The 27,180-nt window shown below is 39.7% G+C and overlaps 1 protein-coding gene across 1 annotated transcript in view; it reads right to left on the bottom strand.

Annotated features, from left to right (window-relative positions):
• LOC139954564 (extracellular calcium-sensing receptor-like) overlaps positions 1 to 22,234 on the bottom strand; it is a 72,835-nt gene extending 50,601 nt beyond the window's left edge. Inside the window, exon 1 of the mRNA XM_071954427.1 lies at positions 21,325 to 22,234. Coding sequence (XP_071810528.1) covers positions 21,325 to 22,234 — 910 coding nt within the window. The remainder of the gene's footprint in view (positions 1 to 21,324) is intronic.
• Positions 22,235 to 27,180: the final 4,946 nt, after the last annotated feature.

The raw sequence follows: 27,180 nt of genomic DNA on the forward strand, positions 1-27,180 counted from the left end.
GAAGTAACACTTGGCTGCAAAACATTCGTTGCGAATTTTAGGAAAAAAGCACGTACGCCATGTTCTTGTTGGTGTTTCCCTATGGCGTCGAAAACGAGCAGCTGTAAAAATGTTAGGAGAAATGAAGTGGGCGCCATTGTGTGCATTAAGTAGTCTGGAGTAGCCATATGTTGTCTTCCGGTTGTCCATACTTCGCTCACTTTTCCTTTATTCTCATGTTTTCGCTAGGACTCCAAATCATATATGGCTCGAGGAAAAGCCCCATCAGTTTTCAAAAGCTTTTATTTCACCGTCAAGTTAAGCCGCAGATTAGTCCAGCAATTTAGTTGTTAACAAACTAATTGGTAACCATCGGAATTCAATAATTGAGCTGTATAAATTTGCCTTGGTTGAAAAGCTCAATGAATATGTAAATCTCATTCCGGTGTATACCAAGTTTCTAGAGTCATATTTCCTTCTGAAATACTGTCACAAATGAGAAAAATTGAACGAGGAGTCCAGCTTTGTAATGGGTTCTTTCGTCAGCGTCCCTGGGTCGACCCTGGACTGCCCCCGTGCGTTCGAATAGCTTTGACGTCACTCCAGGGGCTCATCCTGGTCAGCCCCAGGTGCATGACGTCACTACGAGAGCGGTGAGTGGTTGTTCGTTTAGCTCTTGTCAGGTTGCTCATTGGGCCATCATGTTCACTGCGCGTACATAGATGTGTGTTTTTCATTGTTTCATATCGCCTTTGTCAAATTATTTGAATTGACAGCTACGGCTTTGGCTAAGTAAGTTTTATGAAGCAGAGATCTATATAGAGCTATATAGCTCTATGGTGGTGACGTCAATGCATAAAGGTCCATTGCTTTAATTCGAATGCGGCATATGAACAAGGGCAAACTCCCTAACACAACACTTTTTTTTTTTTTGTGGATTCCCTGTAGACAAAACAGATGTTTAAAAAAACAAGGACTTGAAGATAGAAAAAACATCAAAAAATTATTAAACAATATAGGGCCTATAATTGTACCAGTAACAGTCAGTAACTGATGCAAGTAATGAAATTAATCCAACCATATGATCCAACTGCCCCGAATCGTTAGTGGAAAAAATCAAGCTAATGCCTAAGCGGAGCAACAGTGCATTTACATCTTCAACGAAGCTTGAACAATCCTCACGAGACCTCGCGAGATTGTCCCGGATTACAGCTGTGTTGACGGAAGCTTTTTGACTTTGAGCTGATTATCATTGGACAGTTAATAATTCATTCTATAATCTGTTGGAACGGTCAAGGATATTGGCTGGCGTTTTCTCTTTTATTTTTTTAAATTTAGTTTCTGTCTTAAGTTTCGTCAGTCTGTTTGTCACTGCTATGACATTTGTGGTGCTTTATAAAGATCGCGAGTTGAGGAGAATTGACGAGAAAGTTCTCATGTAGATTTGTGGATAGAATGTACGAGCCGAATGAGAGTAAATTGTAGTCACGAATCTCTTACGTTGCCACCATCTTTGTACTTAATCAAATGACGTTGAGTGACGTTGCAACTATTTTTCAAAATATAAAAGCATAGTGCTTGCAACATTTAGGGCTTGTAAAACATTTTTAAAGTGCGCACTTTCTTTCAATTTCATACAAAAATGCACTCACAACAAACAACGAAAATTCAGAAACAATCAATAATTAAATAAACCGTAAACCTCTTGTAAAATATTTGATCGAGTACTAAAGTAGTTTTTACTAAAGTAATTTTTACTAAAAGTAATTTGTTTAAACTGGAACGTGTTTTTGGAAATTGAAATAATATAACATACTTTCAGCTGAGTTTTTCGTATCATGTTATTTTGGGAAGACAGTCAGTTTAAAGTTGAAGTATCACTTTTAAGTTTATACACTCAAAACATAGAAATAGTTTAAAATCGTCTCACGCATCAGCATAAACTAAATTCCGTCTGATAACCGACTCTCAGTACATGTTAAATATTCACTGTGGATAGCATGTTGAATTGATAAAATATAAATCTACTGTAAATTGTTCTTATAGACCCGAATGGGAGAGTAGAGCTTATCACTCCTAATAATCTTATACCAAGCCGACTCACACACTTGCACAAAGTAGATGAATAAATAAATAAACAAATAAATAACTGCGATATGTGACATGTGAATTTCAAAGTCGACTTTTTATCGAGTGTCTCCCATCGTGTGAGATTTAATCAACCGGAGTGAAATGTCAACTTTATGCAAGGAACACGACAGCTTGGTGTCTAAAGTGGAGCTTATAAAGCGTGCATCTGCTCCAAAGGAGGGCTCACATAAAAGATATATTGCCAGGATCGGTGAGAATATAAAACAGTTTTTTCTCGGGAATAATGATTTGACAGCTGTGAAATTGACACTTATTTATGTTCACTGCATCGCGCACCATTAGCCTATAGATGACGCATTGCTTAACGTTATCATGCATGGTTTGTAATGGCTAATGTTCGTGACATTGAGAGCTTTGTGCTTGTACCGAAAAAAATTTGAATGTTACGCTCAGGTGATTCGGTTTAAATCAAACGGTCCATCGAAGGCAAACTTTGACAAACTCACCTCCTCATTAATATTCATGTTATTCATGACTTAGCACTTGGTGGAACGGAGAATATGACGCACCAGACACATTTGGGACTTTCTTTAAATACCAACATTTTGAGAGACGAGGCAGGACATATAGCTGACTCACAATGAGAAACTTTTCTCCCCAACTTATTCCCAACTTTTTGGAGTGGAAACAAGTTTCCCCTTGCTATGTACTTTTAATGTTCAGCTTCACTTAATTGTAGAAGAAACACATGCAGCCGTTTTTGTTTAGTTTTCCTTTTGTCCCTATATACTATGTTCCTCGACATCGCCTGGCCAGTTACGGGGACAGAGCTTACTCCAACATAGCACCAAGACTCTGGAACTCACTTCCGGAATACATAAGACAAATACACAACATCACTCTTTTCCAGCTGAAACTCAAAACACACTTGTTCTTGCTTGCTTTCCAACATCTTGACAAAACTTGACCGGCGCCTTTGAATGTTTCTCTTTTTCAGTAAAGTGCGCCTTATAAATGCTGTAGCTTATTATATCATTTTATTATACACTACACTTGTCATAAAGACAGTACTTTTCGCAGCAGCTTTTCTGAATGCGAAACTTTAAGAGCTCGATGTTTTGAGGAGGGCCTTTTCAAGTGTGCTCAGACAATCCGACAGTTGCTTTTTGAAACGGGCGACAAGTGTCATGTTATGATTGCACAGATTGGAGCGTGGTTCTAAACAAAAAAATGTGTCCTTGCTTCAGGGGATAATTTTGTTTTAATGTTAACTTTAAAGACACTGGACACTATTGGTAATTGTCAAAGACTAGCCTTCACAGTTGGTGTATCTCAACATATGCATAAAATAACAAACCTGTGAAAATTTGAACTCAATCGGTCATCGAACTTGCGAGATAAAAATGAAAGAAAAAACACCCTTGTCACACGAAGTTGTGTGCGTTTAGACTGTTGATTTCGAGACCTCAAGTTCTAAACTTGAGGTCTCAAAATCAAATTCGTGGAAAATTACTTCTTTCTCGAAAAGTATGGCACTTCAGAGGAAGCCGTTTCTCACATTGTTTTATACCATCAACCTCTCCCCATTACTCGTCACCAAGAAAGGTTTTATGCTAATAAATGTTTTGAGTAATTACCAATAGTGTCCACTGCCTTTAACAACCTGTTGTGCTAAATTAAAAATAAGCATGTATTTATATCAATATATATTGGTATTTGTATATAGAGCATGCAAAATAGAATATTGGAATTAATAGAAAACATGGTCTTATTTCAGTTCCTGTTTCTCGTTCTCTATACTGACAAGACTTGCACAAGTCTGTTATCGTATCCTTGTGTGTTTACATCGCCAGTTATTGTAATTAGGACACATCACATCCCCTCAACTGGCTAAATTTCATCAAGCGCCAAGATTCACCCTCAGATGAGTTGTCTTGTCGTGTGGCATCCCACTTTTCTTATCAGTTAAGATTTATCCGCAGTCGAGATCAATCTTAGCTCTTTGTGAAATCGACCCGTGACTCTACCCAACAATCAAGTTGTCAAAAGAGTCTCGTAGAACTTGAGACTAACCTATGGGGTTGCCTGTGGCCCCTCATGCACCCTTCTTTACGTGAGGTTTAACAATGACTTAATTTGCAATCGAGCTGTATAAGCCAGAACAACGTGATGCTCGCTGTTGCCAAAGGGCACACTTTAACAGAGAACATCATTGGATGATGGAATCTAGAGTTGTGTTAAATTGGATCCTGTTCAGAAGTCGTCAGTAATGATAACACCATGAAGTAATGATGTAATAATGAACACTACTTGACCGATCCGCACTGCGCCAATTTGCACGGTGTGTTCTACCCAATAGGGGGTGCGTTTCCGCGGTCGTAAAACCAATAACTGTTTCGGTTGAATTGGGCATTGGCTAATCACGAGCCAATGACCGAAACAGTTATTGACAACAGCCGCGAAAACGCACCCTAGGTTGATAGTACATACAAACTCATGAATCGTTCCATTAGGAGGACAGACAGGAAGTTAACTGACACTTAGAAGACGGGCAGAGACTCTGATTATATCTGTTCGAGTTAGTCAACTAAAGTCAAACGAATTAAACTGGACGTTTTTGATCTACCAAGATGACAATTACTTCAGAATCAAACCTCCTTAGACGCTAATAAAGTCAGAGAGCAAGCTATTTTTAAACATGACATTTTATTGTACATCCAGGAGTAGGATTTGAAATTAATGGTGAAAATGTATCTAAGACTGTAAGAGGGGTTTGCTGTAAGACCAAGTAAACATCTCTTTTTGAGTAGACTACTCGAAAAGAAGTGTTGGTTCTGAAAAGATCCGGTGTTTTACGACTCAACGTTTCGTTTAGTATGCTATAATCGTCTTCAGAGAACAGGAGAAGAGTTATAACTTTCATGGGAAGGGGACGAGCGAGGTGTGAAGTCGTTAAGCCCGACTGGTTTTGCAGCTGTGGCTACGAGCTCGTAGTCAGGTGATTTCCAGAGGTATTGACGCGGCGCGCTCCCATGGTAGCGAGGTTGGGTTGTTCTAGAGGACAGGAAGTATAACATGAGGGGGTGGTTGGAAACGTGGGTTAAAAGACAACTGTAGGCTATTTCGAGAGGCAAAGTGTCTTCTAATCGCAAGTTGTCGCAACTCTCTTGGCACATACGAGCTCTGAGGCACGCTTGAATCATTAGGTTCGACACGGCGTGAGGCACAGTTTGGGGCATGATAAGAGGTACTTTGTGAGGTACAAACGAGCTCAATACTACAAGACGGTATACACGTCTGGACAAAACTGCAGTAAATAAAAACACAGTTCAATGTTCTTCTAACAAGCTCGGTTCTCGTCACCGATTGGAGTTTGCTGTTAGTGTTATTACAGATGGCGTCAAAACTCTTGAGCATCAGAAGTATGGATAGTAGTCATGGTCTAGCGTTTAGGAGCAAAGTATTCAAACTCGGGTCTTTCTGATCAGCAGAGTGTGCGTTCGAGTCACAGTCGTGACGCCTGTGTACTTAAGCAAGACACTTAACCTTCGGATGGGACGTAAAGCCGTTGGTCCTGTGTTTTGTGTAAACAGACATAAAGGAACCCGATGCACGAAAAGAGAAGGGGTTGCAAATTGCGCCACAGCTAATACCTTATAAACCATTACACGGTGTTGTTAAAAAGGAGTAGGCCTAGGTCTCATAGTTCAAACGTAGTCCCAAATACCTTGCAGGGCAATATTGTGAAGTTAACATGCATTGAGCGTCACTGAGTGATGGATATGCACGCTCTACAAGAAGCCATAAGTATGACAGTATAAATAGTAACATTATCTCCACGCTAGAGGCTTTCTACCGAGTTTACATACATTCTGATGGACTGGTCCCTGGAGTAAACAGTGACAACTCCAACATCGAAACTCGATGCTTGTCTTCAGTAGGCACTGGTTTATTGGCTGTCGATGTATATAGATACAGCATGTGTTGCTTTGGATGAGTGACTATGAAATATGAGCACATTACCGTGATCTGATCAACCATGTCATTTTAACAGCCCATGGCCTTTACATTTCCCTTTTAACACTTAGCCCTTCGGTAAGGGTATAAACAGTGGAAATGAACTATGGTCAGGTGTAATGGATTTTTAAAGTAATACCAAATGAATCAAAAACTAATCAAAAGTTGGGTTAGTGCGCCAACCACTGTAAACAAATGTGTTCAATTTTTAGGAAAACGATATGGCTGGCAAATGGTAGGTTTGCGTAGCGAGAATCGAGGCTGTAAAAATCTTCAAAAGGTCCGTTGGGTAATGAATGACTCTGAAAATTAATGCCAATAAAAACTAACGTGCAGCAGCTGTTGGATAGTATAATGCACTTGAAACATGTCACTGTTTTTGAAGTGGGCCCGCTCCCTACTACAGATATGGAAAAATATATCACATTTTATTCCGCAATGTTGATTATTGGTAACTCTACCCGTGTATTTGCACAGGGATATTATTCTTCCTGCGTGAACATTCGTCCGGACCTTCTCTGGCGATATATCAAAAACGCGACTACCTTTTGAAATGAAATTTTCTCCTCATGTTGTTGTTACTGTCGGACGGTTCCGTAAACCAAATGTACCAGTAACTTTAAAGAACATCTTCAATTATGCCTATCCACCACATACTACAAAACCACGCTATTTGAATCTATTCTATCGTTGTCATAAAATATATGGGTTGCACATGACGTCATCGACCACCATCTTTGATGACTTGTGTACGAGTGAAAGGCTATCATTGGCTGAGAGTTGTGCGTAGGGCGTACATGGGTGCACTTTTCCATAGGTTATCATCAAATATGGCGGTCGATGACGCTTTGTGTCATTATAGTCACGTGCTTGTTGAACTCTGCATTGTCACCGACTTTTCATCCTCACCATTCATGGTTTTTTCCCCTTTTCCTGTACGTGCTCTAACCCCACTTCCTCAATACAACGCATCAGACCACCTACATTCTATTTTGTTCATCATTGTCTTCCTCAGTATGCAAGGGAGCAGAACACTTGGTGGGTTCCCCCTGTAGATCACTAGAATTAGACCCCTCTCAATTAACCGGGGACATTTTTTTCCTGCAGGAAATGCAACAGGAGCGCCTTCGCATCCCCGTCCTCTTTAATAAATGACTCCCTTAAACGAAATGGACAGACAATCCAGGTAATTCGGTCGGCACAAGTCTCCATTTCGACATTTCCAAGATGATTTCTAAGACGGAAAGGAAACGCCGTCCGACGCGTGCGAGAACACTGACCCCGTCAGAGTGCTATTAATAGATACAGTGAAGCGTCTTGATTATGTTCATTGATTTTGAAACAAGGGCCCCCGTTTTAATCTCAAGTCAAAGTGTGCTTTGGAAAAACGAAACTGCTTCAACGCCAGTGATATCTTATCAAAATACACTTGTTCATAATTGATTGTGATATATGTTGTTTTGCCTGTACTCTCTATGATATAAAAGGGTGCCATGTGTTGCCTGTACTCGCTTCGGAATAAAAGAATTAAAAAAATGTGTTTTGTACTCCCTTTGGGCTATAATGATCCTGTACTCCTGGATCAAATGATTCTATGTTTTTCCTGTCCCCTTCCCTTTCAATTCTGTTTTGAACTCCCTTCGGGAAAGAAGGATTCCAAGTGTTTCCTGTGTTCCCCTCGGGATAGGATTATTGCATGTTTTTCCTGTTCTCGCTTCGGGATAGAAGTATTGCATGTTTTTCCTGTATTCTCTGTCGGATAGAAGGTTTCCGTGTTTTCCCATACTCCCTTCGGGATATAGAAGGATTCCATGTGTTTTCTGTATTCACTTCGGGATACAATGACTCCATGTTTTTCCTGTTTACTTCGTTTGGGATACAGTGTTTCCATGTTTTTCCGTACTCCCTTCGGGATAGAAGTTCATAATGTTGTTCATGAACTCCCTTTGGAACACAAGGATTCCATGTTTTTCGGGATAGAAGGATTTCATGTTATACCCATGTACCCTCTGGGTAAAAAGGATTCCATATTTTCCCCAGTACCCCTTAGGATAAAAGATTCCATTTGTTTTCACTTCCCTGTAGCCACACCTTTTTGCATAGAATGATTCCATGTTTTCATGTATTCCAAAGACGGTCAAGAAAGAGCCTAATATACCGACCGCAACCTGGTGCTTTGATTACGCCAACGCATCACGATCATGGCTACAAATTTCTCCTTGTGGCCAACCTACTCTGCGAGGCAAATTTCTTTTCACTTTTTAGTGGTTTAATGGAACACTCAAGATGCACTCCTTGAGGCAAGTTTTTTTCATTTTTTTGTAGTTAAATTGGACACTTATGAAAGATGCACTCAGTTAAACCGTAAGTGAAAAATAGTAGTAATAAATAGTTTTATTTTTGGGGGGTATGGGAAGCCCTTAAATAATACTCTTTCCCTGAAGGAGCCACTCCTAAGCCTTGAGTCAGTTTCTGTAGATCAATTCAGCACACTTACATCTCATGGATATGACTAGGCCTACGTTATATCAATGAAGGTAGACATTTATGGGACAAACCTAAGTGACTGTCCAATATCCATTATCAGTGCACGTACATTCATTGTAGAAACCTTTGGGAATTTCCAATGTCTAATATCGATGTAAGGTAGACATTTACTGTACAAACCCAAGTAAATATCCAGTGTCCAATATCGATGTTCAAGATACACAATCACTGTACAAACCTAAGTATAATGTCCAATGTCCAGTGTCCAGTGTCCAATATTGATGTACAATGTATACATTCACTGTACAAACCGTTGGGAATGTCCAAAATCCAATATTGATGTAAGGTAGACATTCACTGTACATACCTATATGAATATCCAATGTCCAAAGTCCAATATCGATGTACAAGGTAGACTTTCACTTTGAATGTCCAATGTCCTATAGCGATATACGAAGGTGAACGTTCACTCTACAAACAATTAAACGTCCAATATCGATGCACAAGGTACACAGTCATTGTACTCATTGTACACCTATGTGAATGTCAAATGGCCAATAGAAAGCTAATTTGATTGTAACTACAGCATCGTTTAGCAGTGCTACATTAGCCTAAGGCAATATGTAAACATACAATAATTAATTTACTTTAAAAAAATCGGACTCTTAACCAAGATATATTTCGATTAAAGATTTGCTCTGACATAGTCGACTAATAATTAACAAGAGGTCCTATTATCTGTATTCAATCTTTCATCGACGGACAATATTTTGGCTTTATTAAATTGTCTAAAATGTAGTTATTAAGTTAACCACTGTCCATCTCAACCCTTAGTGGCCTTCGTGCGGAAATATTTACAAAGCAAGAGGGCAATGGCTTATTCCCAATAGTATTGCGGGCAGTGGAAATGCATTTATTCGCAATCAAATACGGTAGTTATACAAAAGTATTGCATTCTATTAGGATGGTATAATACGTGTAATTTGTCTCGATAGTACTATCAGTTATCCCACAAGGGTACTGCGAATGCATCTGTTAAGCAATATTTTCTGTTTAAAGCCAGAGGACACTATTGGTAATTTTTAAAGACCAGTAAAAATTTTGAGCTCAATCGGTCGTCAAAGTTGCGAGATAATAATGAAAGAAGAAAAAATCTTGTCGCACGAAGTTGTGCACTCATTCAGATGCTTGATTTCGAGACCTCAAATTCTAAATAATATGAGGTCTCGAAAACAAATTCAAAAAATTAAATTTAAATGTTTTAATGTGTATGTAGTTGCTGGTCACCTCTGAAGAACAGTGTTTCACTGAGAGGTTTCCCCAGGGTAAATAAGAAATAAATAGACAAAATCGTTGAAAATAACTTCTTTCTCGAAAACAACGTCACTTCAGAGGGAGCCATTTTTCATAGTGTTTTTACTATCAACAGCTCCCCATTTACTCGTTACCAAATAAGGTTTTATGCTAATAATAATTTTGAGTAATTACCAATAGTGTCCACTGCCTTTAAGTAGCTCTATGAAATTGGGACCTGTCTGTTAAACTAATGTGCTTAGCAAATGTTTGCTGAAGACAACTTGATATGGAAAGGTTTGCGGTACCACCATGTAATGACTATCTCTAAATGAGTTTGGGTGGTTCTAGCCTTGCTCAAGGCAGTCGCATTATTCGCTCCGAAAAGACGCCGCTGTAAACCCACCCGTATACCCTGTTCGTGGTGCGTGCGATCACACCGCATGACCCACCCGTATACACATTGTCAGATCGTACGAATACTGGTCACACACAAGTCATCGCACTCGTACCACTAACCGCATGCGGAGGCCGTTAGGCCTGACGGCCTCCGCATGCGGAAAGTGTACGGGGGCACCGTGTCGTGCGATGTTACGCAGAGTGAATACGGGTGGGTTTTATACAACGGCGGTCATTTTTCGGAGTGAACCATTCGACTGCCTTGAGCAAGGCTAGGGTGGTTCTGGAAAGAACCGTTGGTTTCGACTCGACGTTTCGATCAGTATGCTTTGATCCTTTTTTGGAGAAAGCAAAGAAAACTTGATATGAAATGTGATACAGATCGCTCGAAGGGGCGAGAGTCTCTCATTTTGACCAGTAATCCCCTTTTGAAAACCCTGTTCAGACGAGCGGTCAAATAACCTGGATATAAGTGTCTGATTGATGGACTAGGAACTCACTCATTGTGGGTTGGGGGTAATACTTAATGAGAGCGAGATATTCGGAGCAGATTCATAGAAGAAAGCACACACCCCATGCCAAAGCTCTCAAGGCAACGAATGAACACTTATAAAGGCTATTTTCAACTCGAGTGTTTGTTGGCGGGAAAAGTGAGACTGTTCTCACAACCGACTGGTTATTTAAGGGTATTTGATTACAGTCTTTCTGCTGGGAAACCTCAAAGTCATAACAACCCAAGGCCTTTTTAATAAGCACTAGAAATGTTTCGCTATATACACTAAACATTGTAAACTATTTATTTTCTGCTAAGCAGAAATTTGCAGGGTACTAGTCGATTGTTCGACATGTCACATAGTTGTTTGGCTGGTAACCTAATACTGGTGAGCATAATTTCGTTGTGCTTAGCTTATTTGTGTGTTTAACCAGCTCTATGAAATTGACCCCTTGTTACCAGCCACGACTTTGCCTCAGATTCTACGTGTGTTTGAACCGCTTCTTGATAATTTTGATAACAGATTCCGGGTCAAGCTGACCCAGAAATGGGTTAAAACGGGACTCGAAATCCGGGTCAACTCTGACCCTGGTCCTTTTTATAGAGTGTATCATGAATTGAAAGTGCTCTCAACACACATGAGTAGGCCTCGACCGAATTTGTGTTTCACTCCGTCACTTAAAAAAAAACAGTCTTTCAACAATGCACAAATCGAAGGAGACGCTGTATATGGGGAGCTCGCGATTATCGTGTCACAAACAGTAAGTCAAGTTGCAATTCAACCCTTAAGTCAAGTTGCAATTCAACCCTGCCGTGGATGTTAACATGAATCCAGTTGGCCGGGAATCATGAATGATTCATTTTTTAAATCCAGACTTAAGTTGATTGATTTAACGGATTCAATTCCAACAGGTGTATTTACTTCTCTGCTCCCGTCTGCTTTTAAAACCACAATGATATGCTGTTTTCCCAGATTTCCATGAGCAAAACTGACTGCCCAAATTCTCGTGAAAATTACAAATTCCAAAGCTTAAGAAAATTGAGTCAATCACTAACGGTACAGTTTTGACATTTTTCCATAACAACGTAAATATTTATATCTGAAATTAGACTTGCCATCGATTAGTGAAGCCAGCGGTCATACTTTTAGAAAGAATGTTTCCATCCTAATCAGAGTGCCATTATGATTATTCTGTATGTTGATGAAACTGATCTTTGATCATTCTTTGCTCATAGCGTCAATTGCAGAAAGCATGAACAAAAAGACTAGGCCCTTTTTTTATTTGAAAGTCTAGCAAACTCTTTTGCTAAAGCCATTGGACACTTTCGGTAAACAGTATTATCCAAAGGCCTATATATAAAATAACAAACCTGTGTAAATTTAGGCTCAATCGGTCATCGGATTCGGGAGAAAATAACGGGAAAACCCACTCTTGTTTTCGCACGTTTCGCCGTGTCATGACATTGTGTTTAAAACAAATCCGTAATTCTCGATATATCGAGAATTGATAATATTATTGTTTTAATGTTTTCTCAAAAAGGCAAGCATTTCATGGAATAATATTTCAAGAGAAGTCTTTCACCATTACCTTCTTTAACCCCTTTAAGTTATTTGTAAATCTGTTAAGTTTTTTTTCTGTTCCGAAAGTGGCTTTAAAGACTTTATTTCACTGACCTTGTTTCCAATACTATACAACCCGTGGAAATGTCATTAAAAAATCGCTGGTCAACGGTTTTTTCTTCCACAGATATATATTTGATGAAGTTCATATCTGCGTGCTTAATTTATTTCGATGTTGGCAATAAGTAATGACGGTTTAGGGGGATTACCGTTCAATTACTGTCTTTGTTATTGTCTCTGTATCAGCAACCAGAACTATTGACACTAGGGTACTTCTGGTACCGACTGTGTAATACCGACCGATCCTTCATGGTATAAATGCATCAATTGGTTTTCGACAATTATTGGGCGAATCTGAAGTTTTCCTTTACGTCCGTATAAGCCTGTAGTACAGAACGTATATAGTGTAGTTATTCTCTATAGAAACTGTGCCAATAATAAATACTGTCAACGCGTCAAAAGTGCATAGAACCTTCCATAAAAATGTTAAACTCGTCAAAACGTTGAACCCATATGGCGTACCTGTTTTTCGTTACTAGACAAAACAAGCTGCCGGTGTACAGTTTAACTATCTTGAACAGAGATACTTTTTTAGTAAATATTTGTTGTTATCAGCATATAATATTAACAAATTTTCATAATGGGTAATTAGGTTTATGGTATGTAGGAGAGGGTTACATGTACTTTTGATAAAACAATGATGCACCATCGCTAGTGAGTAATGAGTAGTTCAGTCGATAGAGTCAAGGTAAAACAGCAGAAGAACACGACCATATGTGCTCCAGATTCTGTCCTGTCTGATATTTATCTTTAACAGGGGTCGTTAAAACTATTACAGTTACACCTTTACGTGAATTTCGAGCTGTGGTCTTTATTATGACGTCAGAAAGCCAAGATCCAGAACACAATTAGAACCCGTGTATAAGATTAGGATCGCAATAAGCATGCGTGTTCTCTATTTTTGCCCGGAGTTACATTTTCAGTAAATAAGATTTTGTTGTGTAATTGTATTTCATATGTGCATACACAATTTTATGACGGGTAATTAAGTTAATGTTATGTAGAAAGAAAATGGTAAACTGTACTCCATCCACAAAACAAGGATGCGCCCTCATTGAAGTAATAATGCGTGTTTAATTGGTGGATTCAGCGTAAAACAGCTGACGCGCACAGCCATATGTGCCCTAGACTCTGTCCTGTCCTATATTTATCAGAAATCCAAAGAGGTCTTAAAACCTATACAGTTTCATCTTTCGGTGAATTTGGAGTTTGGGTCTTTATGAAGACGTCAGAACGTCAAGATCCTAAACGAAATTGGAACCCGTATCTCCTAAACATGTACGATAATGTGAGATCGGGATTGCAATATAGGCGTAGTTGGCACGAAGCAATACAACTTTATTTAGGCCTAAACTAGTGCAGAAAAAGTTGCATGCCTTCATTATTCGTCAACTCATTATTACACAAAAGCAAGTGGTTTCAAACAAGCTAGGTTCATTGTTCTTTGATCAAAGATTCAAAATACTCTACATAATTATTCATATAGGTACATCATTTTTTGACCAAAGATTTTAAATTACTTTATATTAATTATACAGTCCACGACGGGTGGCCTCGTTTCACACAGAAAGGTTTCAATATAGAAAGATTTAGAAAGGTTCAATAATATATACATTCCGTACAATGTAGTCTCCCATAAGCGGATTCAATATAAGTCCCAATGTCCTTGGGGCCTTCATGGAATATATTGTTCTGTAAGTTGTTGTTTGTTTGATATCAACCGCGATATATTTTCTGCTTTTAAAGGGTCTATGTAACTCTTGAAGGACAAAAAACACAATGTCCACAGATTTACACTAAACTTACACAGTTTGAAGATAATGACAGTAGAAAGCTTCCCTGAAAATATTACGTGCTGAGGTGCTGTAGTGTTTGTGAAATAAGTAAAACAATGTCACGAAAATAATTTTCGTCTCATGAGACGAAAATTATTTTAATCATTTACAAACATATTTTCATGACATTGTTTTACTCATTTCTCAAAAACTACAGCACCTCAGCACGTAATATTTGAAGGGAAGCTTTCCACTATCATTATCTTCAAACCCTGTAAATTTCATGTAAATCTATGGACATTTTGAAAAGGTACCCAAATCCTTTAAAGGAAACCGGCCGATCATAACCAGTGGTGTTAATGGTGTTTCCTGAGTGTGCATACAAAGTTCATCAAAGACCTCTTGCGTCAGCTGCTAAAAAAAAACACCTTCTCTTTCGTAGCCTCTAATTTTGAAATAGCCCCCCTCCCCATCTTTTCGCTCGTCATATTTTCAAGAAGCATCTGAAATCACACCTGTTCCCACAATGATTGTTTGGTCATTTGTGATTTTAGTTTTTAATTTTGTATCACAGTTGTTATGTTTCCATGAACCGCTGTGATCTTGATGAAATGTCGGTATACACATTATGATAGTTTGTCAAATTATAATTAAACATGTCAACATTTTATACATAACTTGAGTTCTAAAGATGGGCTTAAAAAGTTTTCTGGGAAAAGTTTTGCTTGAAGTTTTGAGGGGGACATTATGGTTAGAAAGCAGTGTTGCATTCGCGAGACCAACACCCGATGCTTGAAATCATAAGTGCCGATGCTGGTTACCAACAGTGTCCAGTGCCTTTAATTTCTGATCGCAGCAACCGGTTTTTATCTGTCGTTATTGTATTTTTTCGAGCACTTATTTTAAAGTATTATTTTGTTGGGGGGGGGGGGGGCTTTTTCCAGCATTTTTCATAATCCAATTTACTCTAGACATAATAATTGATTTATTTTAATTTTAAGTGCACCACATACAATGATTTCAACACACTGTCTCCGCCGAAATTAGGGTACAGTTTTATGGGAGACACTTGCCAATTAAAACGACTGCAGATTCCGCAATGCATTTTTCTTCTTTAACAAGCCCTATTTCAACACTCTTGTGATGCCGTTATCTTTTTGTTTATAGCTAGGGCCTCGCATGATCTGACATGAATGTAAAAAATAATACCTTAATGCGTCGTCTGTGTGTAAACGAAAAATAGTTTAAAAAAACACTTTCATACGGACAGAAATACAACTTTTTTTATCTGTTAAACTTTAGATCAATAGTCATGATTTCAAATTAGTTTCACTGGTGTGGGCGTCAACTGGGGGCACCGACCCCTCCCCGTGCCCCCCCCCCCCCCACCCCCGCCACAGCACGTTCAAGGCAGTGGAAACTATTGGTAATCACTCAAATTTACTATAAGCATAAAACCTTACTTGGTAATGAGTAATGGGAGAGGTTGATAGTATAAAACATTGTGAGAAACGGCTCCCTCTGAAGTGGAGTAGTTTTCGAGAAAGAAGTAATTTTCCCTGAATTTGATTTCGAGACCTCAAGTTTAGAATTTGAGGTCTCGAAATCAAGCATCTGAAAGCATGACACACAACTTCATGCGACTTGGGTGTTTTTTCTTTTATTATTATCTCGCAACTTCGATGACCGATTAAGCTCAAATTTTCACAGGTGTGTTATTTTATGCATATGTTGAGATACACCAAGTGAGAAGACTGGTCTTTGACAAACACCAATAGTGTCCATTGTCTTTAATACATATTTATAAACTCAGTGTTGTTGAGTTTTTCCCTTTGGACAGACAGAACATTTAACAATGAAAAGTCAAAACTGAAGAAGTTGTAATAAGAACTGTTGTTTATTCGACGATTTTAACAGTGCGCCTCGTCAGTTTATTTCCTTATCTCAGAACAAACATACCTAACATTACTGATATTATAAAGCTGAAAAAATAACTGTTTTATATTCGGCATTTATGAGCAGTGTACCTCATCAGATTATTTCCTTATTCCAGAACAAATATACTTTACATTACTGGTATTACTAAAGCTTTATAAAAACAAATGACTGTGTTTTTTTTTTTTATTCGGCATTTTGAGCAGTGAACCTCTTCAGTTTATATCCTTATTTCAGAACAAACATACTTTACATTTCATATTACTAAAGCTGAAATAAGCGCTGGAGTTTTATTCGAAGTCTTGAACAGTGTACCTCGTCGGTTACATTTTCTTAATCCAGAGTAAACATGTGTGGGTACATTAGCACATTAGAATGTATTGGGGTCATGAGATCGACTGGAAACCCCGTTGGCTGTATATGACATCAGCCATCAGTCGCTGAGTGGGGAATTAAATCCCGAGACACGTATATGATGTTTAAAACCCTTAGAGCAGCCGAGAGGGGCAGGCGGAACAACCAGCTCCATAATTTTGTTTAATAACTACAACATGTGTGGATCAATTCCGCTGATTTTGTTTTTGATTTACCCTTAAAGGCAGTGGACACTATTGGTAATTACTCAAAATAATTATTAGCATAAAACCTTTCTTGAGCACGAGCAATGGGGAGAGGTTGATGGTATAAAACATTGTGAGAAACGGCTCCCTCTGAAGTGCCATAGTTTTCGAGAAAGAAGTAATTTTCCACGAATTTGATTTCGAGACCTCAGATTTAGAACTTGAGGTCTCGAAATCAACCATTTTAACGCACACAACTTCATGTGACAAGGGTGTTTTTTTCTTTCATTTCTATCGATGACCGATTGAGCTCAACTTTTACAGGTTAGTTATTTTATGCATATGTTGAGATACACCAACTGTGAAGGCTAGTCTTTGACAATTACCAATTACCAATAGTGTCCACTGCCTTTAAACATCACTCTTTCATATACGGTAGTTATTTCCAAGAAGGTAGAGTCAGAGATGACACATAGTGTGGGATGACAGATCAGTCTGTAAATGGACCCCTTATAATGTGCACCAACAAGCCCTAGAGTGTGCACAAAAACTGTTGAATTTATGTAATCTGCACATCTGTAAAATGTTCAGATTGCTTTAACCTTTAATAGTGTGTGGGTCGAGGGACATTTATCTATCTGTTGTTGTTTTTTTTAGTTTTTTTATGCAAGTCACCAGACACACAAGGCCTGAAGGCCACTTCAAAGCGTGGGCTACAATTCTTTTTTTCCAGAGGCCTTTGCCACCTACTCCTAGTGCTGAAACAGGGTTACGCCCTTTACAGTCCATTACGGATGTAGGCTTGGGTATCATCAGTCCAAACCATTAGAACAAGAACTGTGCCCAGTTGTACCTGTAAGACAATCTGCCCGTTCCGATCGGCCCCAGTGGGTCCTGCTTGTCATTTTTCTCATGGGGGCTGTTTGAGGGGTTGATGTGGCCAAATTACCCGTATCTTGGAAACGCATATCTGACTCTATGTTCTGATGAACAGCTCAGGAAGCCTTTGCGACTGTCTACGGCACGCGGGGATCTTGAAAATGTGTTTCAGAACCAACAATTCAAAAACTTAAACATAGTAAAAATGGTAACAGTGTTTAAATTATATTCAATGATCAAGATTACGATCCAAATTTCTACGTCGATTAGTCTACAATTTGATTTGTGAGATTGTGAAACTTTTTTCTATCTACACCTCTTACCTGTGTATGAATATTTTTTCGGCATTTTGTGAGGAATCAGACGCCCGAGGGCGAGATCAGTTCGCAACAGATCAAAGTCTAGTATTGCACGACGCTTCACGGTGCATTTTGATTACTGATTATAGAATATTCCAATTTCCAAGAACTTGAAATTCAATTCTTGTAATTGTGTCCAGTTGTTGCCGTGATTAGACGAGGACTCTTCATTTACCCAGTAAGTAGGCAATCATCAACTCGCTGACTCACAGATGCATTACAAAACTGTAACATAACATGATAATTAGATTTTACAAGGCGCTACTCTATTAAGATCATAGCGCACTTGAAAACACGAACATGGAAAAGTGCGAGTCTTTAGACTTTACGAAATGTAGAACAGTTGAAAGATTGTGCCAAATCATTGGCTCAGCTCGGCAAAAGATTTTTTGCCTAGAACCTCGTTTGCTCGGGGAACACTCAAGTTAATGGTGTCAAGCGGAGACCGAATTAATCCTGGAGGAGTACGTGTAATGTGACAGAAAGGGGAAATAATATCGAGGAGAAGTTTCGTTCAAGCCTTAAAAAAAAAATTGCATTAGGATTCGAACTGTCTCTATAGCTACCGGGCAATCTCATTACACTGCTCTAGGGTGGCAAAGGTCGTGGGTTCGAATCCCACCCGAGTGATATACCTGTTTTTTGTTTTTTTTCAGAGCTCGGGTAAGTACTGATTATACAGTGCTAACACACATCAGTGTATATGGGTAAAAAAAAATTACTATACTTTATCCCCGACTCAAATTTCCATGTAGAGAAGCGAATTGAACATCTTCCTCTCGTTTGAACTTTCAGTTATGGGCACTTTATGTACAACCGCCCAATACACTAAGTGCAATCGGCTTGTCGAAAACTCGTCGCCTAATTTCCTTGCTGTAATCCACGGCTTAGTATGTTTTTTTTTAGTAATAACCACATAACAACCTGGTTGGGAACTAATTAGGTTAAGTGGCCTGGAGTGGTTTTAAAAAATATCAACACAAATTATTTTGTTAAAGGAACACGTTGCCTTGGATCGGACGAGTTGGTCTATGAAATGTTTGAAACCGTTTGTTATGAAATGTATATGGTTGGAAAGATGTTTTAAAGGTAGAATATAGTGATCCACACAAGTATCACTCAAAATTGCACGGTTTTCATTTTACGTCGCGAACTAACACGGTCGGCCATTTACGGGAGTCAAATTTTTGACTCCCTTATGGGAGTCAAATTTTTGACTCCCATAAATGGCCGACCGTGTTTGTCGACGAGGTAAAACGAAAACCACGCAATTTCAAGGCATACTTGTGTAGATCATTGTATTCTACTTTTACATCTTTCTAACCATACCGATTTTATAAGAAACGGTTACAATCGCTTTTCAAAGACCAACTCGACCGGTTCAAGGCAACGAGTGTTCCTTTAAGGGTGTATCATTCCCTTGTTGCAGTCACATGGTGTATGTGTGATGGGTTTGGGGGGGGGGGGTCCAAGTAACAACTCTTGAAAATGTAAGTTTGAAGGAGACGATATTCAAAATGAGGAATGAATGAAGGGCTCACTGGTGGTAATTTGAACGGATGTTCATTTGGGCAGCTCATAGTCAGCTGTAAACTAACATGACAATAGTAATGATGCCCGTCTTAAAATACAATTCCAGAAATGAAGGAATAAATTACGCATTTGTAATTAGTAGCTGTAGGGATTATGAATTTGTTATAAGGAATTGCGTATGAGTGATTACAATACCTAAGCTCTAATAAAATGAATGTTTAGTCTTTGAAGCAAACTTAGTTAATTTATTTATGTCTGTGTTGTTAACTTGTTCCATCTCTTTGCATGCTACAAAAAACATCAGCTCAAAGGTTTCTCGTCTTATTGGCTTGTGTTTAAATGAAATAGAACAGAACAAAAAAATGATTATGTCATTGTTGTTGACGTGTTTTCAAAAGCATCAATGGAAGATGCATTATAGAACTTAGCAGGCCAAATATATAAAACAAGTACTCGAAATGTTTTTTTTAATTATTTTTATCTGTGATTCTTAATTATCCCGATGCAACTTTAACATCTCTTGTATTGTTGCGGTACCCGCTGCCAAAACATAGGATTCGAACTGCCTCTAGCTACCGGGCAACCTCGGTAGTCTAGATGGTAAGACACTGCTCTAGAATTGCAAGGGTCGTGGGTTCGAATCCCACCCAAGTAACATGCCTGTGATATTTTTTCACAGGACTCGGGAAATACCGAGTATACAGTGCTAACACACATCGGTGTATGGGTAAAAACCAACATTAACATCTGAAAGAACACAATTTTGTGCAACAAGTGGTTTTTCTTTTTCATTAAATATTTCTTGCAACTTCGATGACCAATGAAGTCAGAATTTTCGCAAGTTTGTTATGGTATGCATTAATGTTGGAGTGCACCAAGTGTATATTACGGTCTTTGGCAGTTACCAAAAGTGTCCAGTGTCTTTAAAGGAACACATTGCCTTGGATCGGTCGAGTTGGTCTCTGTAACCGTTTTTTATAAAATGCATATGGGTAGAAAGATGTTGTAAAAGTAGAATACAATGATTCACACAAACGTGCCTCAAAATTGCGTGGTTTTCCTTTTACCTCGTCGACTAACACGTCGGCCATTTATGGGGGTCAAAATTTTGACTCCCATAAATGGCCGACCGTGTTAGTTCGCACAGTAGAAGGAAAACCACGCAAATTTGAGGCAAACTTGTGTGGATCATTGTATTCTACTTTTAAAACATCTTTCCAACCATATGCATTATATAAAAAACATTTACAAACGCTTTCGTTTTGACCAACTCGTCCGATCCAAGGCAACGTGTTCCTTTAATGCGTAGTTGTTTATATGAAATTTACGGTGTACTTTGACAAGGGCCATCATTTCGCGCGCCATTTAAGAAGTTTCAAATTGCCGTGACGAGTTAGGAAAGTGCTGCGACTTCAGGAGTACTGTATAGACTTACGTTTGGGTTCGCCTCGAAAGCTTGAGTGGCTTAACAAAGTAATCGTCTCAACTTGCCAAAATTACCATTGTTTGGTGTAAAATTTCTATAGAACTGTAGATTATTTCTGAACTGAATATTTCCGTAGAACTTCTATACATTTAAAAACATTGCCTCGGATAAAATAGTACCAACAAACTCACCATTTTCGGGTGTAGAATTTCTTTAGAACTATAGATTATTTCTAAACTGAATATTTATGTAGAACTTCTATCCATAAAAACGATGCCTCGGATAATAGTTACCAAAAAAAACCTCACCATTTTTGAGTGTAGAGTTTCCTTAGAACTAATAGACTGTTTCTGAACTGAATATTTCTGTTGAACTTCTTCTATCCATAATAAAAACAATGCCTTGGATAAAACTCACCATTGTTTGGTGTAGAGTTCATCTCAGTCCTCTCCAGAAACGGCAAGAGAGTCTTGGAATAAGTGAAGGCGACCACCACCTCAAGTTCAGGAAAGGTCTCAAGATCTCTGAACAATCTCTGCATATCTCCATATCCCATTGTTTCCCCGACCACCAACTGAAAGGCCACACATATACCTCTCTTGGAGGCATGCAAAAGGAAATCGTTCATCGCAGAGCGACCATAGCTGTTGTCCACGGCAATGATTGCAATCCAGTTCCAACCATAGTGTTGTATGATATCAGCAATGACCACTGTCTGGTAGCCGTCGTCCGGAACCGTCCGAAAGAAAGTCCGGTACTTTTCCCGGTTGCTCAGTAAAGTACTCGTTGCAGAGTAACTTATCAACGGCACACCGAAAATCTGTAAAAAGTCCGCCATCGTAATGGCGGACTCTGAGGTATCGGGTCCGATGATCACAAGAGATGGTTCGTTAGTTTTGGGGAGATCTGCCGGTGAATATGTCTGGGGACCACTGCTGTTGACCAAACGGAGGCAGTCCATGCAAGCCTGGAGCCCTATACTTTTGCGATTGCAAATATCGTGTATTTCGTAGGTGAGAGACACATTTTGGAGGAAATCGGATCTGTTGTTGATTTCCTCCACGGCGAACATCATGGACCTTGCCCGGAGGTAGGATAGAATGTGGTAGTTTGAGCACCGTTCGCGAATCGGTCCGGCCGTCAGGCTGGAGTCGTCCACCACGATACGGTAGTGGATTGAGAACAGACCACACAGATTCACCAACTCCCTTGTCTCGCCCAAATGACCAGGAGGACCCGATGTCAAAACCCGCGATATCATCATAGTAGATAGCACCAACGTCATCAAGAGGTTCGCCATAGGTAGCAGCCACGCCCTAGGCAACATTGTTATTCCACAATTACATGCAGATGGCGTACACGACTTGGTTACCAAAATCATTCGTTTTGAGCTCGCCGATTGAAATAGTACCCTCTCTTGCTGTTCTCGCCACTCAGGTGATCACTAAAAAACACCATGCATAAAAATCCAACACAGATCACCGTGCTGTAGAGAGATCGCCCGCCCCTGAATGCTCGCGTAACTATAGACTCCACTTGATGCTCGTTCAGATTTAACATCAATCCCTGTGTCCCAGCAGATAAGAGCGGTAGGCGATACGCACGCTGTCACTTCACCTGCGCCTCCACACTGTTACCCCCAAACAACGCTCAGTTTGGGAGTGCGTTTCTCTTTGCTTGCCCTGGTCTCCGGTGTCCAATTCCCCCTGTGGGGTCGAGCACCACTTGACCACAGGGTGTTGATGGTTTTTCTAGTTTACTTGAAACGACACTATTGAACGTATGACTTTGACTCGTTGAGGTCTCTTACTCAGTCTCAGAGCAAGGACTCATCCCAAGATGATGACAGTAAAGGGAGGAGGATGGCAATAATACTGTTAGCTTGCAAGCACGTCAGGCTCTGTCTTGTCATCCGGGGGCGGTGTGTTTATTTCCTACTTATTTTCAAGGTTTTGCCTCCCTCCGGAAGCTTTGGCGCAATAATTGCTTATTTAGTATTCACTGGCAAGAGTAATTGTCATCCTTGGGACATTCATTGTCTGAGTTTGATTAGAAAAGGCAGCTTTTAACACATCGATGCCTCAAACCGAAAAGGGGTAAAGATTGCCTCATAACAGCGTTCCGGTATTAGTGCAGCTAAGTCATGATTACAACGTCAGTAGATGTCACTGGAGAAGCCTTTTACTTTCTTTTCGAGAACTTGACAAACAAGCAAAGTATATAATAGTCTGAATATTTCCAACTTTACATTTTATCTCATTTAAAAATCGGGTGGATTTTTGTTAATGGAAGTCGTTATGTTTTGCGGGTTGCTTGCCCGGTCTCTGATCCCATGAGGGTTGTTTCTCTCTTTTCTAAACACTGCACTGAATGATGTTAAACACAGCAAATACCAAGCATCACGCAGGGCAGTAATATTGCAACTATATTTCCAAAATAGTCATTTCAAATAGTGTACGAAATAAGTACGAACTTAACGAAGACGTCAATTTAATATTTTAATAGAGGGCGCTGTGCATGCAAATCATGCACGGCTCTGAAACCAAGAATATAATTCGGGGAACGCCAAGTGATGAGTCATTTAAGCAGGAAATATTGCTTAACAAGTTTCTGCTTAGTGCAATTGAGCATGAACTCATTTACAAATTAAACATCTTGGCTGGTGACCTGTTTCTGTTAACCAATCTTTCTGCTAGCTTCGTTTGTTACGGCAGCTCTATCAAACCGGACCAAGTTTAGAAGTGAAACAGTTATAATATTTGTATCCATGGATCTTCATTGTTATCGACACAATGATATGATGTCTCGTTGGTTGCTACACATGCGATGGTCAGTGGTGATATGACCCCAAAAACCTTGGGAAATCTGTCCACTCTGTCCCCCATAAAAGTGCGGAATTTACATGGGCTGGACGAGAACAATTCAAAAGAGGGCGCTATCTATCTTTATGTTAGTACACAGTTTCCCGTGTGTGGGTCATTATCTCCTGCCGCTAAAGGGTACATCATTATCTCCTGCCACACCGGCCATGTAAAACATTACATATTCAAGTTGTTAATATTGCCCTTTTAGTTTTCTTTTTACTTTTTATTTTTTGTTAGCCTAATACCCTTTACTTTATTTGATCTGCAAATTATGTTTAGACAACTGCTTAGGTTTTTAGTGATAGTGCGTTGTGGTTATCAAAGTGGGTAACTCAACAACCTTGCAATGACATCTGTGGCTTTGTTATATTATTATTCTTTGTCGTGTTGCTTTGTTTGTCTCGCCTATAGTATAGTGATTCGTTAGTGTGCCTTCTTCGCCTTGCACATCTTCGTGATACAGACTGATTGTGTTAGTGTTGATTCTTATAAATGTATTGCTGATCCATTAACCAACATGCTTGTCATCTCCTCATGTTTAACTTAGTGCAGACATGATGTTCGTGTTCACTTTGACACACAGAAACCGTTTAAAACTAGTTTCCGTCAGTACTTACGTCAGCTACTTCCTTGCAAGTCCTACCGGTAATACCGAAGCCTCTTTGTTTGTTGTTTAAGCCTCGTGGCATCCCACTCTCAAGAAGATACTGTGAGGTATCGCGTCTTATTGCGTCAGTACATTCTAAATGCAGAACAACATTTTCAGAACCCATTCTACATTCTACTTTTAATTCTACTCTCAAAACATCTTCACAACCACAAATGTAAGTGCCGTAATCGTCACCGTTTGATTTTTACGTTTTACATACCACAAATGTAAGTGCCGTAATCGTCACCGTTTGATTTTACGTTTTACATCTTCACAACCACAAAGGTAAGTGCCGTAATCGTCACCGTTTGATTTTTACGTTTGACATTTTACAGCCCCGAAATAATCATGGGTTTTGATCACGACAAAAGGATCGTGAAATTGGATTGGCTACGGTTCTATGACCGGTACATTGTAATGGTCTCTGCTTTCAACGACCACTTTCCACTTTCTCTCCCTCCCTCTTTCCCTCTCTTACGACTATTCATAAATTATTTTTATGACCCGATGTTCACGTTGTTTGTTGTTATCTTGTGTAATTAGTGCACTTATTGTGGCTGTGCACTTGTCCTATTATGGTTTCACATTGAGTCAAATGGCTAAGGTTAGAGATGTTGGCATTCTGGCCACAGCCATTGAAAGCCTTGACTGTTGTTGTCCGCTTGAAAAGAACAGGGCCCAATTTCATAGAGCTGCTTACAAAAAAGTGTAGATTTTCCGCTTACTGAGCAATTTTATTTATTTGACAGCACTGCTAACCGTTAGCAGCTTTCCAACATCGGTTTGTGACGTTGGAAATAAAAAGATATTTCCAACGCCTTTTGATGGTTATTTAGTAGTAGCACCATGGTCATGCAACCCGTGTTTATACACTTCCAGTTCGTGCCACTTGTCAGAATGATGACAAATCAGCCAACAGTGTGGTTTGACCGAACGCGGTCAGTTAGTTATCAGTCAGTTGCGTCGGAGCGTGCATGAGCACACCACATACCCGTCCGCTGTTCCTCCCGAACCGATAAAACTATTTAGCATTGTCGATCCGCACGGGAGTATCGTTTTCAATTTCCGTCGGTTGTTGCCAGCTAGAGGATACATAACTTACAGTTTTCGGGTGTTTTTTCCTCTCCTGAGAGAGAAGTCCTAGAAAGTATTCGTCGATCACTGAAACAATACTTAAACTTACGCAGAACCCGATTTCAATCTATACAGAGGAAATAAATCACAGGAAGTTTCGGATGGTGTTTTTTCTCTACTAGGAGAGTGAAGTTCTCGAATTTTGTTGTGGATCGCTGATATAATTTATATTTTTTTATTTTATAAAACTCGATTTGAATTTTTTTCACGATGTATGAAACGCAGATAAATGACACCGTGGTTGAAGAACAGACATGTTCCCTTGTAGTGGAAATCTTCACGTTAGTATTCTACCCATTGGTGATGATAGTTGGACTTCCTGGTAATTGTCTCATCCTTCGTGTGTACTGGGCTAAACCATTCAAGACCAGCACAACGGTACTCATCATGGGGCTAGCCTGGGCAGACCTCTTCTCTTGTTTGTTCATGATCTACAGGGCCGCCTCAAGCTGTCTTTTAATCAACCGACACATACGTCCTGAGTACAACGGTTGCACAGATTTCTTGTTATTTACAGCGATTGCGTCTTCGCTGATGGTCACCAGCGTGGTCGCGTTTGATCGGTACGACTGCGTCTGCCGACCACAACGGCGTTTCTTCAATCGAAAACGGGCGCACGTTGCAGTGGTATGCTGCGTTTTCTACTCGGCGACCATCAACGTGGCGGGAATTGTTGAACTTTTCGCGCCTTCACCGTTGACGGGTCAAATAACACTGGTGTTGCAGGTACTGTGCTTCATGTCTGCATTATTTATAATCATTATATGCTACAGAAAGGTGTACATAACCATAAGAAAGCATGTGAAAACTGGTATATTCCCCAAAAAGTTTGCAAACAGAAGACAGTCGTCATCAAAAACAAACATTATGGTGACATCGGTCATTGATGGTGTACAAAACAGTACTCCAAACACTAGCTCAAACTTAGAGGATGCACTTGATATGAGTGTCCATAGAGTTGACCTAAAAAAAGGAACATTAACTAAGCAAGCTTGGATTCATGAACCTTCCTCAGATGTATCCACTGAAAGGGGAGTTACGCCAGCAAACTCAATATCTGTTCGAAAGGACAATTTCCTTATCAGAGAGCGCAACATTTTGGCTGCCAACAATGCTGGTACACATGCGAGTACAAGTACATTGGTGACCACTTCTGTGAAGCAAAGTATTAGGCTTGCAGTGAATCCCATTCAGGCATCAGGTGAAATGCCCGTAGGTGAACCTAGCCAATCTGCCGGCAGAGACGAGAAACCCCCGACCGTCCCAAAAAGACCCGTCACGAGCCTACAGCGAAAGACCACGAGGATGCTGCTGATAACCAGCGTGGTGTTCCTTATCTCATGGCTGCCAAGGTGGGCGTATGTTGCCCTGCTCATCGTGGACCAATCACCCATGGTAGTTGTCCACCCGAACGTCATGCTTGTTGTGGGTCTGAGCTCCCTGTTGGAGTATATCAACCACGCCATTAACCCGTTCATCTATGGCTTTGCCAACAGACGATTTAGGAAGGACTGCAAGATAGAACTGCAGAAACTCCGATGTTGATAGATGACAACCAAGTTTAGGTTAAACCTTGTTGAAGATGACTTGTTGACATTTTTATTAATCAGGGTATAATCCAAGCTT

The sequence above is a fragment of the Asterias amurensis genome, chromosome 2 (assembly GCF_032118995.1).
Source record: "Asterias amurensis chromosome 2, ASM3211899v1".
NCBI classification, from domain to species: domain Eukaryota; kingdom Metazoa; phylum Echinodermata; class Asteroidea; order Forcipulatida; family Asteriidae; genus Asterias; species Asterias amurensis.